General features: G+C 42.2%; 1 protein-coding gene across 1 annotated transcript; it reads right to left on the bottom strand.

The window, feature by feature from the left end:
* Nucleotides 1-2530: 2530 nt before the first annotated feature.
* ccnt2b (cyclin T2b) lies at nt 2531-16490 on the bottom strand. Its single transcript, XM_015952437.3, has 9 exons — nt 16229-16490; nt 15745-15826; nt 15523-15651; nt 8190-8250; nt 7989-8051; nt 7664-7709; nt 3814-3977; nt 3673-3743; nt 2531-3603 (listed from the first exon to the last, which is right to left on the bottom strand). The coding sequence occupies exons 1-9, from the start codon at nt 16384-16386 to the stop codon at nt 2596-2598; spliced, it is 1782 nt and encodes a 593-aa protein (XP_015807923.3). The 5' UTR covers nt 16387-16490; the 3' UTR covers nt 2531-2595.
* Nucleotides 16491-20069: the final 3579 nt, after the last annotated feature.

Consider the following 20069-nt stretch of genomic DNA (forward strand, 5'->3'; position numbering starts at 1 on the left):
GCAAAACAAAAGTGAAAGCATTCCAAGGAGCAGGTGTGATCTCGAAACAATGAGAGAATTGCAACACCGCACGGGATTTTCAAAGATCACGTTAACAACCAAGGATAAAGGCAAGTGCACGTATCCACAAAGATCTGTGGTTTACTTTCTGCTCTGTTTACCTCAGATACGGAGGTTTCACAGATATTGACGTACCCTTTTCACTACTAGTTAAAGAGACAATGTGTAGTTTTAACCATTAATTTCAGGAAATATCTATCAAAATGTTGTTGAGATAAGTTGGCAGCTTCGTAACATATAACCATAAAAATAAGTCTAAAACACACGGGAGAGGGTTTAAGCATCTGGGCGACGCCATGTTTCCTTCTACGGGAGCCCATGAGGACAAAATGCATTTACTGATTTGTAACAAATGCTTATAAAACTTTCATCATTCTTAAATGCTGTTTTACACATTTACCTCTTCACTTGTTGCCAGTGAAGAAAGACAGTCTGATGTGCTCGTTATTTTATTTTGCTGAAGTTTGCACTCCCCGGGGCTTTTTGACCCTAATGGGCATCTGTTGGTAAGGTCTTACTCCATCACAAAAATACTGCTCGCTTGCAATGATTTAGGTATCTGCTAGGGCTGGGCGATGTGGCCTAAAATCAATTTCACGATATATTGAGGATTTCACCTCAATAACGATAAATGGACGATAACTACAGTTATGCGTAGAAACTAAAGTTGTCCACTAGATGGGGCTGTGACATGCATTGAGTCACATTTTTACGTGATCTAAGGTGGTACATCTTCTTAAAGGGACATGAATGTTGCCAACCTACACACAGTTTCATTTTTTTAATCAAATTTATTGACATGGGAAAAATGATCTCGGTAAGAGTCAGAAATTTCAATAACGATACATTTTCCATTCATTGCCCAGCCCTTGTATCTACTGCCCCCTATCACCAGGAAAAATTCACACTGTCACTTTAAGTAAATGGAACTTTGCAAGTGACTTTTATTTAGAAAATTTTCAGATGTTTTATAGTTTTTGTGTTTGAATTCCTGTCTGACCCAATCTAAACTGCGGCGTCTAACGTGTTGTGGAAACATTACGCGTAAAATATTCAAAACGTAAGCAACACGCCCAGACTTCTACGTCCAAAATGCAATAGCGGCTGGTGGAAAGGAACCCGTCCGCTATAATGACGGCTAATTGCTGCCATGTATGTTTTGCGGCTGTTTCATGTCAGGCAACTCACGAGCCATCAGTTAAAAACCTTACGGCTCAATGCTACTCGCCTCCTGTAAAAAGCCGTCCTCTTTTGGAGAACCTCACCTCCAGACTGCTCGGAGGCAAAGGAGCTAGTGTTGCTAACAGGACTAGGAAGAGCTCTTTTCACCATCTGAGCAGGGTCCGTGTGTGCGTATGTTAGCAGCTTGGTTATCCAGGTGGAGTGTTTATGATTTACGGTGTTCTTACAGACCCACAAAAGGTGAATTTTGAATAATAGGTCACCTTTTAAACTAGCAGTAACAAAGAATGGTGCATGAAAAAGGCATAAGGGTCAGCCACGGCCCACTAGAAACTCTTCAGATCCAGTTGTATAAGTGGAACTGCAGAACGTGCAGAACAAAGTGTCCAAGACTGTTATTCTATTTATAGTAGGCAATGCGTGATTTTGACTAAAATGTTGCTTATTCTCTCGTACGTCTGTCCAGTCACCAACAGTGGCTTTGGGGGGTTAGCTAGCTTAGCCAGAGCGATTAGAGAAAACAGCCGTGGTATGAAAAAAATCCCTTTTACGTCTCTTTATTTGGGCTCCAAATACATAAATCAGGTATGTTCATCATACACAGTCTGCTTTAGATCTCCTATTACAACATAGGACTGATGCAATGACCAACCATGTTAACTAGTCCTATTTACATCATTTTAGATCTTTTTTCTGGTAGTAAATAACATTTATCATACTGAACAGCGATTGACTAGGAACAATCACAAGGTGTTTTCTTTAATTTTGGCTGCTATGTCTTTAATACACGTCCACAGCAGACGTAGTTCTATAATGAATCATTAGGCTGAAGCATGGCCCGGTGGACCGTTGGGTCTAGCTAATGGAATCGGACTTGTGTTCGTTTAAAACTATCGATGCACTTTTAAAAAGCAGACCCTGTTTCCAGACACTCTGGGTGTAACTGTACTTCTCCACAGCTGCTGAACGATGGAAGATCCATCCTTTAATCTCTCATCCCTAAAAAACACAAACTTTAAGACCTGAGATTTTTTTGTTTGTTTTTTCGAGACAAAATGACTTAATTAAAACAACAATGGCTGCAGAGTCGTAGCTGTGTCTCTGTTTCTTTGACCAACAACGTGCACGTTAAAAATACTCCTCGTGTTAAAACCTTCATTAAAACTCCGCCTACTTGTTTTCCTTTGCTAAGCAGAAGTACACGGCTCTAGATCTGACCATTACACCAGTCATCAGTGTGTAGACACGACTGCGGGGGTGCAGAAATTCAGATAACTTAAGACAAATAATCATTTTAAAACTCTATAAAACATGATAATACATTATCCTAGATGACACTAGGGACTCTGAGAGTTACAAGTTCATTCCCTGGGCACTTAGTAAAGAGTCCAACATGTCAAAAGTGTTTTTGTAGTCGGTATGTTGGCCGTTGGACATCAGCACACCATTTGTTCCATCGTGGTGCTCCATCGCTCTCTGGCTGCTGTCTGAAGAGTAGTGGGACGAGCCCAAGCTTCCTTTGGTGGACCTGCTGCTCTTGGACGAGTGGTGGTGGTTGTGGCTGCCAGCGTCCAAGTGCTGTCTCTTACGCGACAAGCTGGACGAGCTCCCGTCGTTATAGTGGCTGCTGGAAGCTCTAACAGAAAAGGAGGCATTGTCCATCGTCCCTCGACCGTGTCCGGAGAGGGAATTAGAGTGTTTGGAGTGGCGGTGGCCGCCGTGCTCTTTGTGCTTGTCTTTGCCAGACAAAGCCCCGCCTTGCTCCGAAGAGACCTTGATTCGCATTTTGAACTCCTCATTGGTGGCGGAGCCGTTCTCAGCATAGGAGGGTGCGTGTCGGGGCTTTTTAGAGCTGGCCTTGTCCCTCCCTGATTGGCCGGCCTGCTGCTGAGAGCGTTTCTTGTGGTGGTGGGAAGTCACCACCGGAGCAGCGTACGCGTCTGTGCCCGACTCCTCTTTTATGCCGTTCTGTATGACCAGCTCGGCAGCGTGTTTCTCTCTGTACTTTTCAAGAGTCAAGACTTTTTGCGGCCGTGAAAAATTGGCAGCATTCGAGCCAGGCAGCTGGTGTTCGCCGCTGGTCCCAGCTGAAGCTTTGTGTTTGTGTTTGACCAGTGTGAAGTCTGAGTGGGACGGCTGGGGGAACTGGTCGTAGCCGCAAGTCTTTGACTGCTCGCTGAGGGGCTGGTACAAGGCGTAAGGGGCTGATATGGTGTTCAGGGCGGACAGTTCAGTAGAGTCTGATGTTGACGTGGAGGGGAAGAAGGAGTTGGTGACACCAGGAAGGCTTTCTAACGTCCCCTGGAAGGCACCCTCCACTGCCAGACCATCTGTCTTTGGTTTCTTAGCTGCTTGAATAGCCTAAAATCATATTTTCACATTTAGACACAAAACAAACCAAACCGTGTGTTCTGATGAGGCACGACCTACCCTCCAGTTTCGTATCCTTTTCAGCTTGCTGGGAGTCCTCTCCAGAATTTGTAGAAACTCATGAGTTAGCTCTAAAAGACGAGCAGAAAAACTGTAAAACCAGTCGTGGGCGAGGTCAAGGCTCAGGATTTACGCTCCTACCATCTAACAGGTGTAGCGTTACAGTACGGTCCACATACTCCCACCAGTGCTTTCCATCTGTGGACACCGGGATCTCCCAGTTGGACCATTTGCAGGCCAGGTGAATGCAGACGCAGGCAACAACTGTAGGCCTGTACTGAAGGCAGAAGGTAGTGAGGTGCAAACTGCAAAGAGACAAAACAAACATGACAGATACACAGTAAGACCGGGGGGACTCACAACAAACAATGTCAGACATACATACATCAATGCTCTTTCCTCATCACACACACAAATCCTTACCTCTGAACACTGGAACATATTGGCAAAGTCACAGCTGTTAGGACACGTATATAATAAACTGACACGGACGTGTCTTAACCTAAAATGGTTCGATTTATCTCAGTAACACTCATTACGTTGAAGACTGCATTAAATCCCTGAAGTGGATGGAACATGTGTGGTTCGGTACTCAAGTAGGATCAATTAAAGGCAGAGATCGACTAATCGGGTAGAAAATCGATGACTGCGAAACAGCCGTTGGATGGGTTAAAATGAATGGTACTTGCAGAAGAAATCGGAAGGAATAGGTATATTTCTGTCCCGTAAGTGCAGAATATAAATCTTTTGCTGCTCTGGTCACACATCTGGTAGTTAATTTTAGCATGAAAATAAAAGTGAATGAACAAAAAAAAAAAAGTAACTTTTTTTGTTCTTTCTCCTTCTTGAGACAATTGATTAGACCAGGTTGGACCCAATCAGCCAATCGGGACACTGTAAGGGGAGTCTAAGTCACGCCCATCTACTTCCGAACCACGGGTCCCCAGAAACAACAAAATGAACGCAAGTCAACGTAGCTAAAAACGCTATTTTCTAATTCCGCTTGTTATGTGCCGTGGATTTCACACATGATGTCTGAATTTTAAAGACATTTTGATACCAAGAAAGCATTTATCTTTGAATGAGGGGAAATACCATTTTAGGTTTTGTGTAAAAATAAGTCGAGGACTACAAATGCGCATCACGAAAGTGATGCCATCAAACCAGAGATGGAGAAAAACGGAAAGAAAATGGCTGCAAGTTGGGCGAACTTCAAACCCTTCCTTCAGGAGGAAAGAACCACCATAGATATGGCCATGTGGTGAGTAGCAGCTACGCTAGAGGGGTAGAGATTCTGTGGTGATGTCATACATGCGACGTGCCAATTTCTGGTTTGTAGTCATGCTAATTACGAACTTTTACAAGCTGATAAATCTCAAAGTACGTGACTGGCGTGGTCGAAACACCCATCATTAGTTTTCATTTAAACACAAGTGCACTTGTGCTATTCAAGGCAAAAGGCTTAGCGATTAGAAAATAGCGTTTTTAGCCCGTTGACTTGTATTCACTTTTTTCGTTCTTCCGAGGACCCATGAGCCGACTGGAAAGGGAGGACACTTAGGATCCCTATAGGATAAACCTTTTAGTGTTTGCAGAGAAAAAGCACCTGAAAACACCTAGAATGCTTCAGTAATATTGAAAAAACGTTATGTTTGGGGGAAAATGCTACTTAGAGACATTTGCTGTGGCTAAACCGGGAGATGTGTTACTTTTCACGGATGCAGACTAATGTCCTCGAGCTTACTGAGGTAACCAACATAATCTAGTTTAACAGTCTTCCAGTGTACCTCACCACCATGATAATCGAGCTATTTCTATTGTGTCTTAATTAGTCATCCTCATTTTGTTTTCAATTTGGTTGCAGTCTGATTCTTTTCATCTCAAACCATAAATTACTCGGCCCTTTCACCAGTGGCATTGGTAACGCAACAGATGCATGTTCTCCGCGGGCTTGGCGGCACGTCTCTTCCCACTGCATCGGTTTCAGGTGCAAAGCGTTCCACAGTCGCTGAAGATTTTCAAGATCACGCGTGATTCTGGCAATTTGCATGATAACAAGCAAGGAGGACGGCAGCAAGTATCCATGGTTTACTTTCTGTTCTGTTTACATCGGCTACAGAGGCTTCACAGGTCATGATGTCTTTAACTAGTTTAGACTTTTATTTTGAAAGTCGCCCAATGTTTTAAGCTGCTCCTGTGTTTTACTTCCTTGCTCTGATCTGAACTGATGAGCTTGATGCTTTCTGAAAGCATACTCTATAAAAAGATTCAAAGCGTGAATTTAGCAGAGTGATGCAACGCCACGCGTCTGGCCAGTGGAAACGTGCCCATTAGCTACAACCGCAACTGCATACTATGCTTCACACACGTTTGCTCGCCTCTAAAGTTATCTCACTCTTCTGGCCTACAGGAACCAAATCGATAAAGCTCCCGACAAATTAATATTGTACATTTTTAAAATATTTTAAATTCCTACAGGACAGCAAAAACGCATAACGAGTCTCTAAAGCACCATCATTAATGTTCGGAAACGTTTTGGAAATTGCCTAAAACTAGCCATTCGTTGTTTGCGTCCAACAGCCACAGCCCTGTGAGAACGTTCCAGGAGAAGGAACGAAAAACAACAAGACAAACAGCTTTGATTCATGTTATTCCCGACTTAATGGTTCCCTCTTTTCTCATTTTGGGATGGTGAACAGCAGAGGTGTGAGACCAAGTCACAGCTTTGCAAGTCACAAGTCTTTCCAGTCAAGTCCAAGTCAAAGACAAGTCCAAAATCAATGATCTGGAAGTCCAAGTCCTTAACTTTGAATTTTCAAGTCATAACCAAGTCATCTGTCCAACTTCAATTTAATGACGATGATAAATTCCAGAAATAAAGCTTCTTAAAGTTTCGTTTATTTGCTCAAACGGCAGAAACTGGAACTGATTATAAACAAAGTGCTGCTGCATTTAGCAGTAAATCAAACCCAGAACCAAGAATGATTTATGATTTTTGTCCATGTCGTGTCACTTTTGTGCTAAAATATCAAATATACTCAAGTCATCATCAAGTCAACAGATGCAAGTCGATTCAAGTCGCAAGTCATTGGCGTTCTGGTCCGAGTCAAGTCGTAAGTCTTTATAGATTTTATCAAGTCAGAAGTCATTAAAATAATGACTTAAGTCCAAGTCATGTGACTCGAGTCCACACCTCTTGTTGTGTTTACATTTTAAAGATGAGGATCTGAATTTGAAACCTGGAACAAAAACTCGTCTTGCACATTAACCTGCAAACCTCAAGTAAACAAACAAAAAATTAAAAATAAATCAAAACTCTGAAGATTGAGTCATAAATCAATCCTGAAAATATACTAAGAATTATCTTTAAACTTTAGCTTTGGTAAATGATAAATATAAAAACCTAAATAACGACATCTTTAATTAAAAAGACCCCAGACTTCATCTTTTGTACAGAAAGTAAAAACCACACAAAGTAACACGGTACAAGTAGTTTAACACATAGCTCTGTGAGGACTCCTCTTTACTGCAAGACCATTAAACTTTTAAACATACATTTTATGAATTACTAGGAAAACAAGTCTGATGCATAGCTCAGGGTTAGCGCCGTAGGATTGAAGCAAAGAATCAGAATAATGACAATTAAAACAAAGAACCATAAACTGTACTTACCAAGAACCTCTATAAGTTTAAGAATCTTTAGTGGCAATCTATATTCAGGCTACCAATTGTGTTTGTTCTGTGTTTTTAGACATATGCACTCCGTACCAAACAACCTGGAGAGGTAAACAGCACCACTACACTCCACGCTGTGCATTCAGCCCCTTTGTGCCAACACGGAGCCCTTGTACAATACACCGCACACAGCAGCCTGGTCGGGGGTTCCCGGGGGCCAGGTGCCAGCAGGGCGTTGGACACAGGAAGGGGGGCCCTGCAGGACAGGAAGCTATAGTGTGCCATTACAGTGCAAGAATGGGAACAGGATAATAACCTGTTGGTAGCCATGAAATAGGAAGTCTGTGCCAAATCCTTGCTTGCTGTGAAAAAAAAAAAAGGACAGATTTTAGAGCTCACGTTTTAAAGCCGAGTAGCAACTATGGAATCAGACGAAACCGGACGTGTTCCAGCCTCCTGAGACCTGAGCTCTGGGTGGATTATTAATTCCGCTTAACTCTGATTATTAGCAGTAACTCAAAGTTGGAACTTTGAATTAAAGCCTCTGTGAACGAGGACGGGTCTAAACAGAATCTGACTCTCAGGAGGCCCGACGCCGTTTCTTAATAAGTTGCAAAAACGTTTGTAGAAGGGTAATGTACCTCGTACTAGTTGGGAACATTTCACAACATCTGTGTGAGGATGATCAACTGTTATCTCAAAACCTGCAACCAAACCAGCATCAAGTCAGTAAAACACACACAGAACGTTTCACCCCGTCACCACATCAACATGGAGCCCACCCCCCACGTATGGCCTTCTTTGGCTGTAGATGAAAAGTGACGCGGGTTAGGAGTGCTCACCCAGCGTTTGCAGCACTATTGTTTCCAAGGCTACGAGCTCTTGTGCCAGCAGCTGGAATGCCTGAAAAACATCAATAAAGGGTGAAAAATGGGCTTTCCTGCAAGCACAGTCTGATCCTGCAGCTATGTGGACAGAGGACTGATTCTTGACTACTTAAAGCAAAAGTTCGTAAAACTCGAGTCTGTACGAAGACTTTTAACGAAACAACCGAGTGATGTCAGAGACACGATAGCGTCGAGGTTTAGAGCCCCGGCTGAAACCAACACGTAGAAACTCCTGGATAACTTAGAAACAATCTAACCTAAAAACATGTTAAATGGGATGTAGGAAAATATCGATATTGCAATATATCGTGATTTTTTTCTCCTAGCAATATTATATCGATATTCAAACGCTGTGTATCTCATTTTTGGAAGAATTTACATGCAAACATTTGTATATTTTCTTTTCTTTATGTGCAATTCAAACGCTGACCGCTAGTTAGCAGCAGTGTGTCATGCGTTTTGTTTCCACCATTGAAATGTAAATCACCCAGTAGGGTTCAGATACCTCATAGTAAACATATTGAATATTCCCACAATACATTCAGTAAGAAAAAAAATTGCTAATAACGTCTGACTGAATGTATCGCAATATATTGTATCGTCTCCTCGTATCGTATCGCCAAAGTTACACCCAATACACATCCCTACGTGTTACGGCTCAAACTCAACTTGGATTTTTCTTAAATCCGTATCAACTATGTCTTTGATGGAAATTTATTCTGGCAAATCTAAATTAAGCATCAAGTTGTCAAAAAAGCAGAGTTCAAAATTTAAGGCTACTACAGGTTACGATGCTATAAAAGCAGAGAAAAGCTGCTACTGGAGCCAGGAGGATCAACAGTCATTATTATTCCCTGTTAAAATTTGCTTTGGAATTTTTTTAATTTTCAAAATAAGGGTTTTATCATAATTACCAACACATGTAAAATGTTTATTGTCACCAGCGCACAAATTTAGACAGACTCCACAGGGTGATATTAGGCAGGAACAATAGAATAAAATCACAAACACACTGAATGTGCTTTTCAGGTGTGTGTCTAGTAGAACACTTGTGTTTGTAACCATTGATGTCTTTTTGAAATGTTTGGATGTGTGTTAAAGTTACTCAGTTGATAAAATGTAAGCAGTGTACACACATGCTAATCTAGGCTAACTGCTAAACATGACACCAAGATGTGTGTGTTAGATAGAAATGTACTTTTTCCATTTCTGTTCATTGCAGTTATGGTAATAAAACATTTATAACGATCTTCAGATAAGAAAAGCAAGCTTTGGGTAGATTCTTCTGTTTGTTTTAGTCGTTTGCTAACTGGCTAGCTACACGAGGAGAGCTTATGTTCACTAATGGGCTAATTAGGCCCGAGCAGTGAAGCTGCGAAGGCCTATTGTATCTGCTGTTTTTTTTCTCTCCGCGTCTTTGAATGGCTTTTTGGGGGTCTTATCATATCCAAAAACTCACCAAAGTCTGGCCCAATATAGAAAGTGTGTGAAATTTACGTATTTCAATGGCGATGTGAAGGTTGCTAAAAAAAAGTAGCTCGACAGCGCCCCCTTGAAAATTAAAAATACCCCTTCGCTTTGACCTTTTTTTTATAGTAGTGATGAAATTTGGTACACTTGTAGAACTCAACAATACGCACAGAAAAGTCTCTTGTACCCATGGTCAATATCAAACAGGAAGTCGGTCATTCTGGACTGAAGTAGCGATTTTGACCTCATTTTGGTCGTTTGTAGAGTCTGTGTTTGAACAGTTTGGTCATTTTTCGCACGATCGTCTCAAAAATAGTGTGCGATTGATCAGAAGTGATGGACGATTTAAATGAGAAAATAAACTGACTTTTCATAAATACTGGCAGGGCGGGGCCAGGCCTCAAAACTCGAGCACTCGCCAAAAAAATTCAAATGGCTATAATTTCATAAAAGAAAGAATTACAGTAAAAAAAAACATTTTTGTGGACATTCCTCATCGGTCCCCGAAGAAAAATGAATGGTCGATTGATGATGTCACATAAGCCCCCCACCCCCCCCACCCCCCCACCCCAGGACTAAAAAGGTCATGTTTTACTGTGAAATTTCCCAAAATTTGCCATTTCGCAAAATCACCATAAACTTGTAGCAGATAACTGAAGACAAGTTGGGGTTCCTGCGCCTCACTTTATGGGAGCTTTCAAAAGACAGAGCGGCTGTGATGGCGCGGCGAAGTCAGGCGTAACGCCATGGCCATACGATTGCCTCTCATTTTGTCAATTCTAAAGCTATCGCCACGAATTTTCTGATGAGGGATCCTAGCATGATCCACAATAAAACTTGACATCAAAAGTCGATAGGCGTGGCCAATTTTTTTAAATAGCGCCCCCTAGCACCCTTAAAAGTGCCAGCCCCAGGCCATGCTTTGACTGAGGATTGTGAAATTTTGTACACTTATGTAGTTTCTCAGGACGTACAAAAAACTCTCCTGAAGCCATGCTCAATATCCCACAGGAAGTCGGCCATTTTGGTCCAAGTACGCCATTTTGTGTTTTTTGCACATTTCAAAGGTACGTCAATCCCCAAGCTCCCTTTGCCCCCATCGCCTTCACACTTCAGCTGAAAACTCTTAAGACCAAGCGGGAAAAACTGAACCTACGGATTTTCCAAAAGTCTAACGGTGTGGGCGTGGCTAGGCCTCAAACTTTGACCTGTCACCACACAATGCTTAACTGTCAATGCTCCCAAATTGACTCTTTTAACCTAATTAACATGAATCTCTGGCAATAGCAGTAGATATGTTGGGGTCACTTGGTGTCCAGTACTGGCAGGTTTCAAAAAAAGGCAAGGCTTTGGGGGCATGGCGAATTTTGACATCAAGCCATGGAATTACGTTTGCCTCTCATTTCCTCAATTCTGATGCTATCGGCCCAACAATTCAGGTGATTGATACAAATCCAAACCTCAATAATTACCCTGAATATCTGGTGGGTGTGGCTTAGTTTCTTCACTAGCGCCCCCTAGGTCCAATAAAAATGTCAGCCCCAAGTGATGCTTTGACTGAGGATTGTGAAACTTTGTAAACTTATGCAATGTCTTAGGACCTACAAAAAAAAACTCTTGGAGCCATGCTCCATATCCCACAGGAAGTCGGCCATTTTGGTCCAAATACGCCATTTTGTGATTTTTGCACACGTCAAAGGTCAACGCCACAGTGCCCCTTAAACCCATCACCTTCATGCTTCTGCTAAAAACTCTAAAGAAAGCGTGAAAAACTGAACCTACGGATTTTCCAAAAGTCTAACGTTGTGGGCGTGGCTAAGCCTCAAACATTGACCTGTCACCACACCATGCTTATACTTTCAGAGCTCCCTATTGGACTCCTTTCATCTATTCAACAGCAATCTCTGCTAAATGGCAATACACAAGTTGGGGTCACTTGGGGTCTAGTACTGGCAGGTTTCAAAAAAGGGCAGGGCCCTGGGAGCATGGCGAAATTCGCCATCACGCCATGGAAATACGTTTGCTTCTCATTTCCTCAGTTCTCATGATATCACCAAAAGATTTCTGGTGAGTGATCCTAGTCTGACCCTCAATATAAATAGATGTCATAAGCTGGTGGGCGTGGCCTTTTTTCTGAAAAAGTGCCCCCTATGACCATTAAAACTCTCAGCCCCAAGTCATGTTTTGACTGAGGACTGTGAAAATTTGCACACTTATGTAGTGTGCCTGGGCCTACAAAGAAGTCTCATGGAGCCATGCGCCATATCCCACAGGAAGTCGGCCATTTTGTACCAATTACGTTACAGAGTCTCTTTCGAAGCTGGAATATTTTGCTAATGTAAAACATTTTTAGTGGGGACGGTTGGCAGGCTAGGAGGAAAGGTTGAGTCAGATTGAGGTTAAATGCACGCTGGGGTGTCTGGTGGGCATGGGCGCTCGTGCGCCACCGGTTGCAGGGCGATGGGAGAGCGTATGGGATGGAGTGGAGGGGGGTATGGACGGAGGGCGAGCAGCTTTGCTGCGAGGGCCGAACGACGCTGCTTGCATCTTTAATTTGAACTTGGAATGTTGTGCCAAACAAACAAACATCTCAAAAACCTGACCTCAGATCTGTTATATTTGAACATTTTGAAAGTTAGATGTATAAAATGTGTAATTAACTGCTATCTCCTGACAAGATGGGTGAAGCCATGAAAGTGACAGAGTGACGCAGATCTGTCGGGCTTTTCCAAACGGTGTGTTTATCATCTGCAGCAAACGCAGGAAACAGGGCTAGAAGATTCTTTTCACATTCAGCCTGCAAGTGAAACTCAAAGTGACCGATCGTTTTTCAAAAATGAGTAAAAAACTGTTTCCCACTGAACTTGGCTTGGACCACACTGTGATTTTCGCCCATCTAAGCCAAATCCCTCGTGCAGCAGAATCATGACTAACAGTGAACGTGAGGGTGATTTCCATATCTGTGAACGTAAAGTGACCGGCTCTGCAACAGCTTTCTGAGCCGTCTCACGACCAAAGACAGCCTCCAAAAGTCTACAAGCACTGCTTGAAATCCTGCCACTCCCGTCTGCAATCGGCCAATGGAAATGAACCTTTGGGACGCCGCAGCATGAGGTATGAGTTTGGGTTTTAATTTATGTTTAAAATGCGGATTTTAAACTACACACAAGTTTTTATTTTTGTTAATAGCCCGAGCTAAACCGGACTCACACTTAAAACAATTAAACTACCTTTTTACACCACCAGATGAATTGTGAAGCTGTGATTCTGCCATCTGTGAGAGTGGCCGACGTCCTCAGGAACGTGAAAAATTTAAAGGAGGAATGTCCGACAGACAGCTCGGCTAGAAGTTGGGAAAAGGCGACTCGCAGCAGAGTCTGAGGCCAAAGCGAGGGTTTGGAAAAAGATCCTTCCTCTTTGAGGAAGATGAGCTGAATCATGAGCTGACACTAAAAAGAACCGTTAACGGCTGCACTTATGTCTCTTTTCAGCTTGGTTTTGGTTAGCGGCCTGCTTAGTGACGTAGCATGTCCCGATGGGGCGAGTGAGTTATGGAGTCTGCCTCACTAAAAAACGCACCGTGTGATCCCAAAAAGCAGCTTTGCATCACAGGGTTGTGCAGTTAATCAAATCTGTACTCACGATTTTACTTTAGGTTCTAAACAATCACAAAACCGGCATTTTACATTTACATAATAATAAAGCGGTGGCTGTATTTCTGCTACTGCAGCCTCTCCTGTCTGTGAGGGGCAGAAGGGTTACGGTGAGCCGAGGGAGCGGGGGCGGCTGCAGGCTCACAGCAGAACATTCAATGTTTACGATCTGGGAAAGAAAAAAACGATCGATCAGAACTGAACTGAGTCCTATGAAAAGAGAGGAAGCGAGCTAGCGTTAGCCTGACTTTTCGCCAACTCTACCAGGAAAACACCAGAGGAAAGATGTCGGGACAATAACGAACAATAAAGCGTTAAGGTGAAGCTCTGCTACAACACATTGAAGGAGTTACGCTACAGAACTTCTGGTGCACAATCAGAAGGCGTCATCTCCAGGAACACCCTCACCGGTAGGGCTGTCACGGTAACCGGTGTAGCGGTAAACCCCGGTAAAAGAGTTGACAATAATAATAACCGTCTTGTTTTTTAAAAACATATATTATCTCGGTGGATTACCGTGGCTGCGGTGTAGGCGCGGTGACCCTTACCAGCCACCGTATCATCTGCTGAAGCTGCCGGCAGCACATGCGCACTTTGTTGTTTACAACCAAAACTTTCTTGAAGCTAAAGCTGAAATAATGGCCAAAGGAGGAGACGGCAGTGCTCAGGACATTTATTATCCCTCAAAGAAGACAAAGTCGGAAGTACGGGCATTTTTTGGATATTTGAAGAATGCAGAGGGACAGTTTATAGAAGACGGCTATCCTGTTAGCAGCACGTGCAGAAAAAGTGTCTGTGAAAGGCAGCAATGCTTCAAATCTCATGACACATCTGCGTGACCATCACCCACAACTCTACAGTCAACGCAAGGCAAGCTAACGTTAGCGTTTTAGCTAAAATGCGTGATCCGAGGATTTGGGTTGAGGGAGAAGGCAACGAGTCGCTATATAAAGCAGCCGCAGCGCCGCTACCTGCATATAAACCGTGTCGCGGACACCCCCATGTTGAAATGACGCTATGCATTACGGGGCTCCCAGGGGCAGATAAGAGTTGGTCTCTCTCCGAGAATAATTATGAATTTAACAATGATTACTGCCTGATGACATTTTCCCACATCTGCAAAGCTTACTGGAAGGACACAAACCGAGGACAATATTTTCCTGATATAGGGTTTATTACTCAAGTAAGGGTAAAAAAAAGTATCTGATTAGAAGGCTACTTGAGTACTGAGTATCATCTGATCTAATATTTTTTAAATGATGACATCAAAGAGACATAAAATAAGAAGTTATGGGCAAATATTGGTATTTTAAAGGCTAAAGGGGAAAAATGTAAACAAATAAACAACATAATTACAAAATAACACATTTTAGGCTAAATTTAGACACAAACTGAGGACAATATTTCCTGACATACAGGGTTTATTTAGTTGTCTGAAAATGTAACGTTTAAAAAAAATACCACGATAATACCAAAAACCGTGGTAATTTTGGTCACAATAACCGAGTTATAACTGAGGTTACATTTTCACACCGTGACAACCCTACTCACCGGTGACTTAAACAGGAAACACGTTTAACCGATTATTTACGTAATAAATTAATTTTACCCGCTGCTCCGTTTCTTTAACAAATTTGACGTTTGATATAAACTCGCCTCAGAATAAGGCCGATTTTTGGTGAAAATAACATTAAACGTTTTGTATACACTCAGTAGATTTCAGTGATGACTACAATGAGGATATTTTTTACAAGCCTAACTGTGAGCTCTGACATATTTAAGCCACTCTTCTCTCCCTGCAATCATAAGAAAAACAAGACAGAAGACACCTACCGACTGTCCGGAAGGAGCTGCATCTTTTGTTTAGCGTTTGGATATTTTGCAAATGGCGTATTTTGTTGACAGAGCAACAAAACATGCTGGTAGGTTAGTGACATCGCTGCTCGTAACAGGACATTTCTGCACGGTTGCGTTAAAACTTGTATCGTTTTCTTTCAGAATGCAAAATCTGTTTTAGCCGCCACTGATGTGAAATCAGACAATGAAAAGGCAGTCTTCTGAGGAAAATAACTCTCTGGAAGCTTTTTTTAATTCAGGATGTTAGTTTTATGAATTTAGGAGACAAGGAAACCTCTCTCTCTCTCCCAGGGCCCTGGCGTACTCACGCTGCTCTTGGTGTCCAGGGCAGGCTCTTGTGGGTTAATGAAGGCATGAGCTATTTTAATGACATGCTCCAGCTTCCTGGGCTGCTCCTCAACCTTGGCTGCCAGGAATAACGTAGTCTGGGAAATGATCTGTTCCAGGAAAGATGGAGAAATAAATACGTCACTTTATCGCCGTTTAGCTCACCAGGGGTACATGTTGAGCTTCCTGGCGGGTCTGCTTACATTTCTGTGGAACTTTTTGAAAGAATGGATCATGTAGAACCTGTGCATATAAACTATAGCGGTGTTAATGATGAGTTGAGACCTGGGCGTCGAGTTAAGGACAAAAACCGGATAGATCTGACCGACTGAACGTGCTTTGATCGAGCAGACATCTAGAATAATCCGAGTTAACCTCATGTAATCTGGATTTTTGCCTTAACTCGATCTAAAGGATGGCGGGGGTTAATTACAGGTTTGTTTAGCAGTCAGTAGACACAAAGCTAACAATAGCTACAGACTGAACAATAGCTACACGTAGGCCCAGACGCTGCTAGCAGCTTAACACCCAGCTAGCTCGGTTTATGTGATGTTTGTTTAAAGATTCTTTACAATAAAGACACAACGTGAAGGTGTGAAGTGAAACAGGAGAATCCTGGAGCTGACAACACGCTTAGATCAGAAAACCGTTGCTAGCCGGCGAGGCGCTGCGCCTCACAAAGGATACACGTTGAGTCTCTGGCCGATGTCCTGGATCAGGTTAGCGGCCTGCTGCCGGTAAGAGAGCTCGCTGTCGGCCTCGATCCCGCACCGTCGAGACGGCGTATTTTCCAGCTGCTCCCGGGAGAAAAGCCATTTCGTAGAGGGTCCCCGGTGCACCGCCATTACGCTCCCACGGCCAAACCCGACGGTGTTTGCACCGGGAGGGAGCGAGCCGACAGCAGCGCCGGAAAAACGACACCGAGAAGCCGGTCTGGCCCGAGGAGCAGCGTCTGCTAACAGCGCCCCTAACGGTCGGAGGGGGAACGTCTCATTAACTCGACCGTATTTTCTTTTAAACATCAAAAATTCTTATCTTATTTACGGAGTAGCTAAACACACACATTCAGGAGCTCTGCATTGGGTTGAGTATGTTTCAGTTTTCTGAATTATTTACAGGAGAAAATAAATAAATTTGCTATAACGGAAATGGCCCCACTGATCCATTTCATAAAAGAAAAAGATGTTCATATATATATAAAAAAAGACATTTCAGTTTTTGTCCTATTATGCATATCAAAATTAAAATGAATGAATACTGCCCCATTATTATTTTTATCATTATTAGTTGTATTTTCATGCCAACCAAAAATCTACTTTTACAATATTTATAAAAACAAAAATAAGGTCTGTTATGTGCTAAATATAAATATGGTAACTTGTGTGCACCTACAAACGCACACACACACACACACACACACACACACACACACACACACACACACACACACACACACACACACACACACACACACACACAGAGAATATTACCAGAAAATCTTCAACTAAATACTTGATAAATTCGTTGTGAGAAAATTATTTCAAATGCCAACTGGGCTAGACTTTAAGCAAATGTGAATTAACTGTGCATTGACAATTGTGCAAGTATGTGCATTCATGCATACTTACAAAGATATGGATATAAATGTATACAGTTGTGTATGTATGCAGGTGTACTGATATTTTACTTTAAGAAATTACTATGCAACGCAGATGCAATGGGAAATTGAGACAGAACTGGATAAGTCAATGCTTCTTCCTGCTCAATTTTTGAATGCCTTTTGTTTTGATTAACAACTTTTTTGGATGGAAATTTAATGTTTTAAACTTTTTTTCAGTATTCAATGTGTTAAATAAATAAATGACATGAATGAAAAGTACCTTACGCCAAATGAATGTAAAGATTGTACATTTTCAATATCTCTTTACATTAGGGTAGACATTAAAGGTTTACAAACAGTTTTTCCAAATGCTGCTCCATCTTTAATTTTTTATTTAAATGAATTCAGTGAAACCATTCATCCATCCATTTTCCTCTTCTCATCCGGGGTCGGGTCGCGGGGGCAGCAGCCTAAGCAGAGAGGTCCAGACTTCCCTTCCTCCAGCCACTTGGGCCAGCTCCTCCGGGGGAATCCCATGGTGTTCCCTGGCTAGCAGAGAGACAGTCCCTCCAAAATGTCCTGGATCATCCTTTAGGTCTCTTCTCAGTTGGACGTGCTGGGAAACTCAGCAAGGAGGCGACCAAGAGGCATCCTAATCAGATGCCAGAACCACCTCAACTGGCTCCTCTCAATGGATGACCAAGCTTCTCACCCTATCTCTAAGAGAGATCCCAAACACCCTGCGGAGATAACTCATTTCAGCCGCTTGCAATCTAACTTCTTCAGTCGCTCCCCAAAGCTCATGACCATAGGTGAGGGTAGGAACGAAGATCGACTGGTAACTTGAGAGCTTCGCCTTCTGGCTCTCTCTCCACCACTGTAGCCTCCAGAAATGGTCTGTTTTTCAATCTACAGGTCACCTCTTCAGTATCGGGTCATTTGGAGACATAAGTCTTAAGTGGTGCTTTAATCTGCAAGAAGATACTGTTGCTTCAAGGTCCTTCCAAGCTCACTTTTATCTAAGACTGGTTTTTATTCACAGCACAAGACGGATGAACTTTCAAAATTAAGTCATATAATGAACAAGATGAGTAAATAATAATATGGTTGAATGAACAATAATGACTGAAGGATAATAACAATGTTCTGATTAATCTGTGTTAAATTACGGTGGATGAATATTATTATGTTATGATCAGTAAATTTAGATTTAACAAGTGAACCACTATCTCTGACAGCTCACACACTCAGACACGTAACGATGACAAGGTTAAGCTAATATCCTGACACATTGCTTTCTGTTCCACCAATCAGAACTCCCGTATCTGACGCGAGACGTGTTTTCTGAGGTTTGTTGGTAAAAACCCTTCTACATGTCAAATGCTGATTTGTTAGAAAATCAAAATATGACGATCATTAAAATCGGACTCACTTCACCGTGAGTCAGTTCCAGTTCTAGTTCTTGAGAAAATTCCGGACCGGCCATCCGGGGCGAAACCTCTTTAACCCAGAGCATCTTTTGACAAGCTGTCAAAAGCCTGTTGCAAGCCACAGCTGACTGCAAACGGTTCCTTCAGAACAAAACTGAACCAACTTCAACTCCTTAAGAGTTTTTCCTAACTGTCGTGACCTGAAGACAACTCGAGACCGGGAAAGTCGGCGCTGCGGTTTCTTCTACGGACTTCGGTACCTCTGGGGCCCCCGGACCTCAACATTCCGGATCTACCGCGGGGGTCTCCAATCAGGGTACGTAGACTCGACAGATTGCGTCTCGTGTGATTTTGATGAGAACCAACTTTGTTAAGTTTAATGCAGACCAAATTCACTCCCACTCAGAACTCAGTTTCTCCAGATACGAAGGTTCTGATGACATCACATTCACACATCATCACACCTCACATTCCATCCACTCAGATCCATTCATAACATTAACTGTCCTAGTTATCATGTTTTAATTGTTTAGAAAATACATTTCTTGCTTTTTATAAACTTGACTCTGTTCTTGTATTAATACGAAGTGTCTTACGATCCCTGAATAAACAAAGAATTATAAATCTTCTGGTTAAACACTCAAAGACCAATCCGACTGGATTTCCAAATTTATCTGGAAATTCACATCACATTGGTCAAAGTGTAGAGTAGTATATTAAGCTTTAAAAGCACCCAAATACATACAATAATTACCCCGCTACACCACGGCAGACCGGTACAACGTCTGCATCAATGCACCAATCCGCCCATTGATGTCCTGCCCCTTCTTTGCCTCAATCATGAGCAACTTTAAACCGTAAATATAAATAACAAAGCAACGAAGGTCGAATGTCAAAATACCATATCGTACTTTTAAAACTCATCTTCATTTCTAGAGCATGTTACAACAAGCCGTTTACAGAATGACTAAAGTGCTATTCACCTCTAAAGACACTTTAAAACCAAAGAGCTTAACAATTTAATACTTTTAAGGGAACAAATACAATGTATGGAGTTTGTGTTTGTTTTTTAACGCTTGTGGGGCTGGGATCGTAGAACCAATCACAACATGGACAACAAAAGCAGACAAATGCAAAAACCCAACTACAGTTAATCACATATTTATTAGTGTGAATTTCATTAAAAGTGTGACGTATCATCAGTCAAAAATACAAGCAAAAAAAATGACCTAATAAAATAAATGTGTTTGTCACAAGCGAAAGTTTATGTGCTTGGGAAATGTATTTTGTTAGTTCAGACACCATTATCACAAATGTAGGTTTGCATAACAGTAAATTCACAGTTCAGTTCAATAAATTGTAAATATAGAAACAAGAAGATAAACTGTTGGATAAGATAACTTAGGGTGACCATATTCCCATTTCCAAAAAAGAGGACAGGGGATCGGTGTCTATGACGTCACACTAAGGCAACGCCACACAAACCACGTTGGAACCC

This window comes from Nothobranchius furzeri, chromosome 14 (genome assembly GCF_043380555.1).
Source record: "Nothobranchius furzeri strain GRZ-AD chromosome 14, NfurGRZ-RIMD1, whole genome shotgun sequence".
Taxonomy (NCBI): domain Eukaryota; kingdom Metazoa; phylum Chordata; class Actinopteri; order Cyprinodontiformes; family Nothobranchiidae; genus Nothobranchius; species Nothobranchius furzeri.

Bases quoted from the DNA above. Each gene is read 5' to 3' on its own strand.
- ccnt2b (XM_015952437.3), bottom strand. From the start codon at position 16,386: ATGGCGGTGCACCGGGGACCCTCTACGAAATGGCTTTTCTCCCGGGAG. The intron at 3,978-7,663 runs GTTATTATCCTG...GTCTCTTTGCAG, and splicing joins TATTTCATGGCTACCAACAG to TTTGCACCTCACTACCTTCT. The intron at 3,744-3,813 runs GTAGGAGCGTAA...CTCGTCTTTTAG, and splicing joins AACGCTACACCTGTTAGATG to AGCTAACTCATGAGTTTCTA.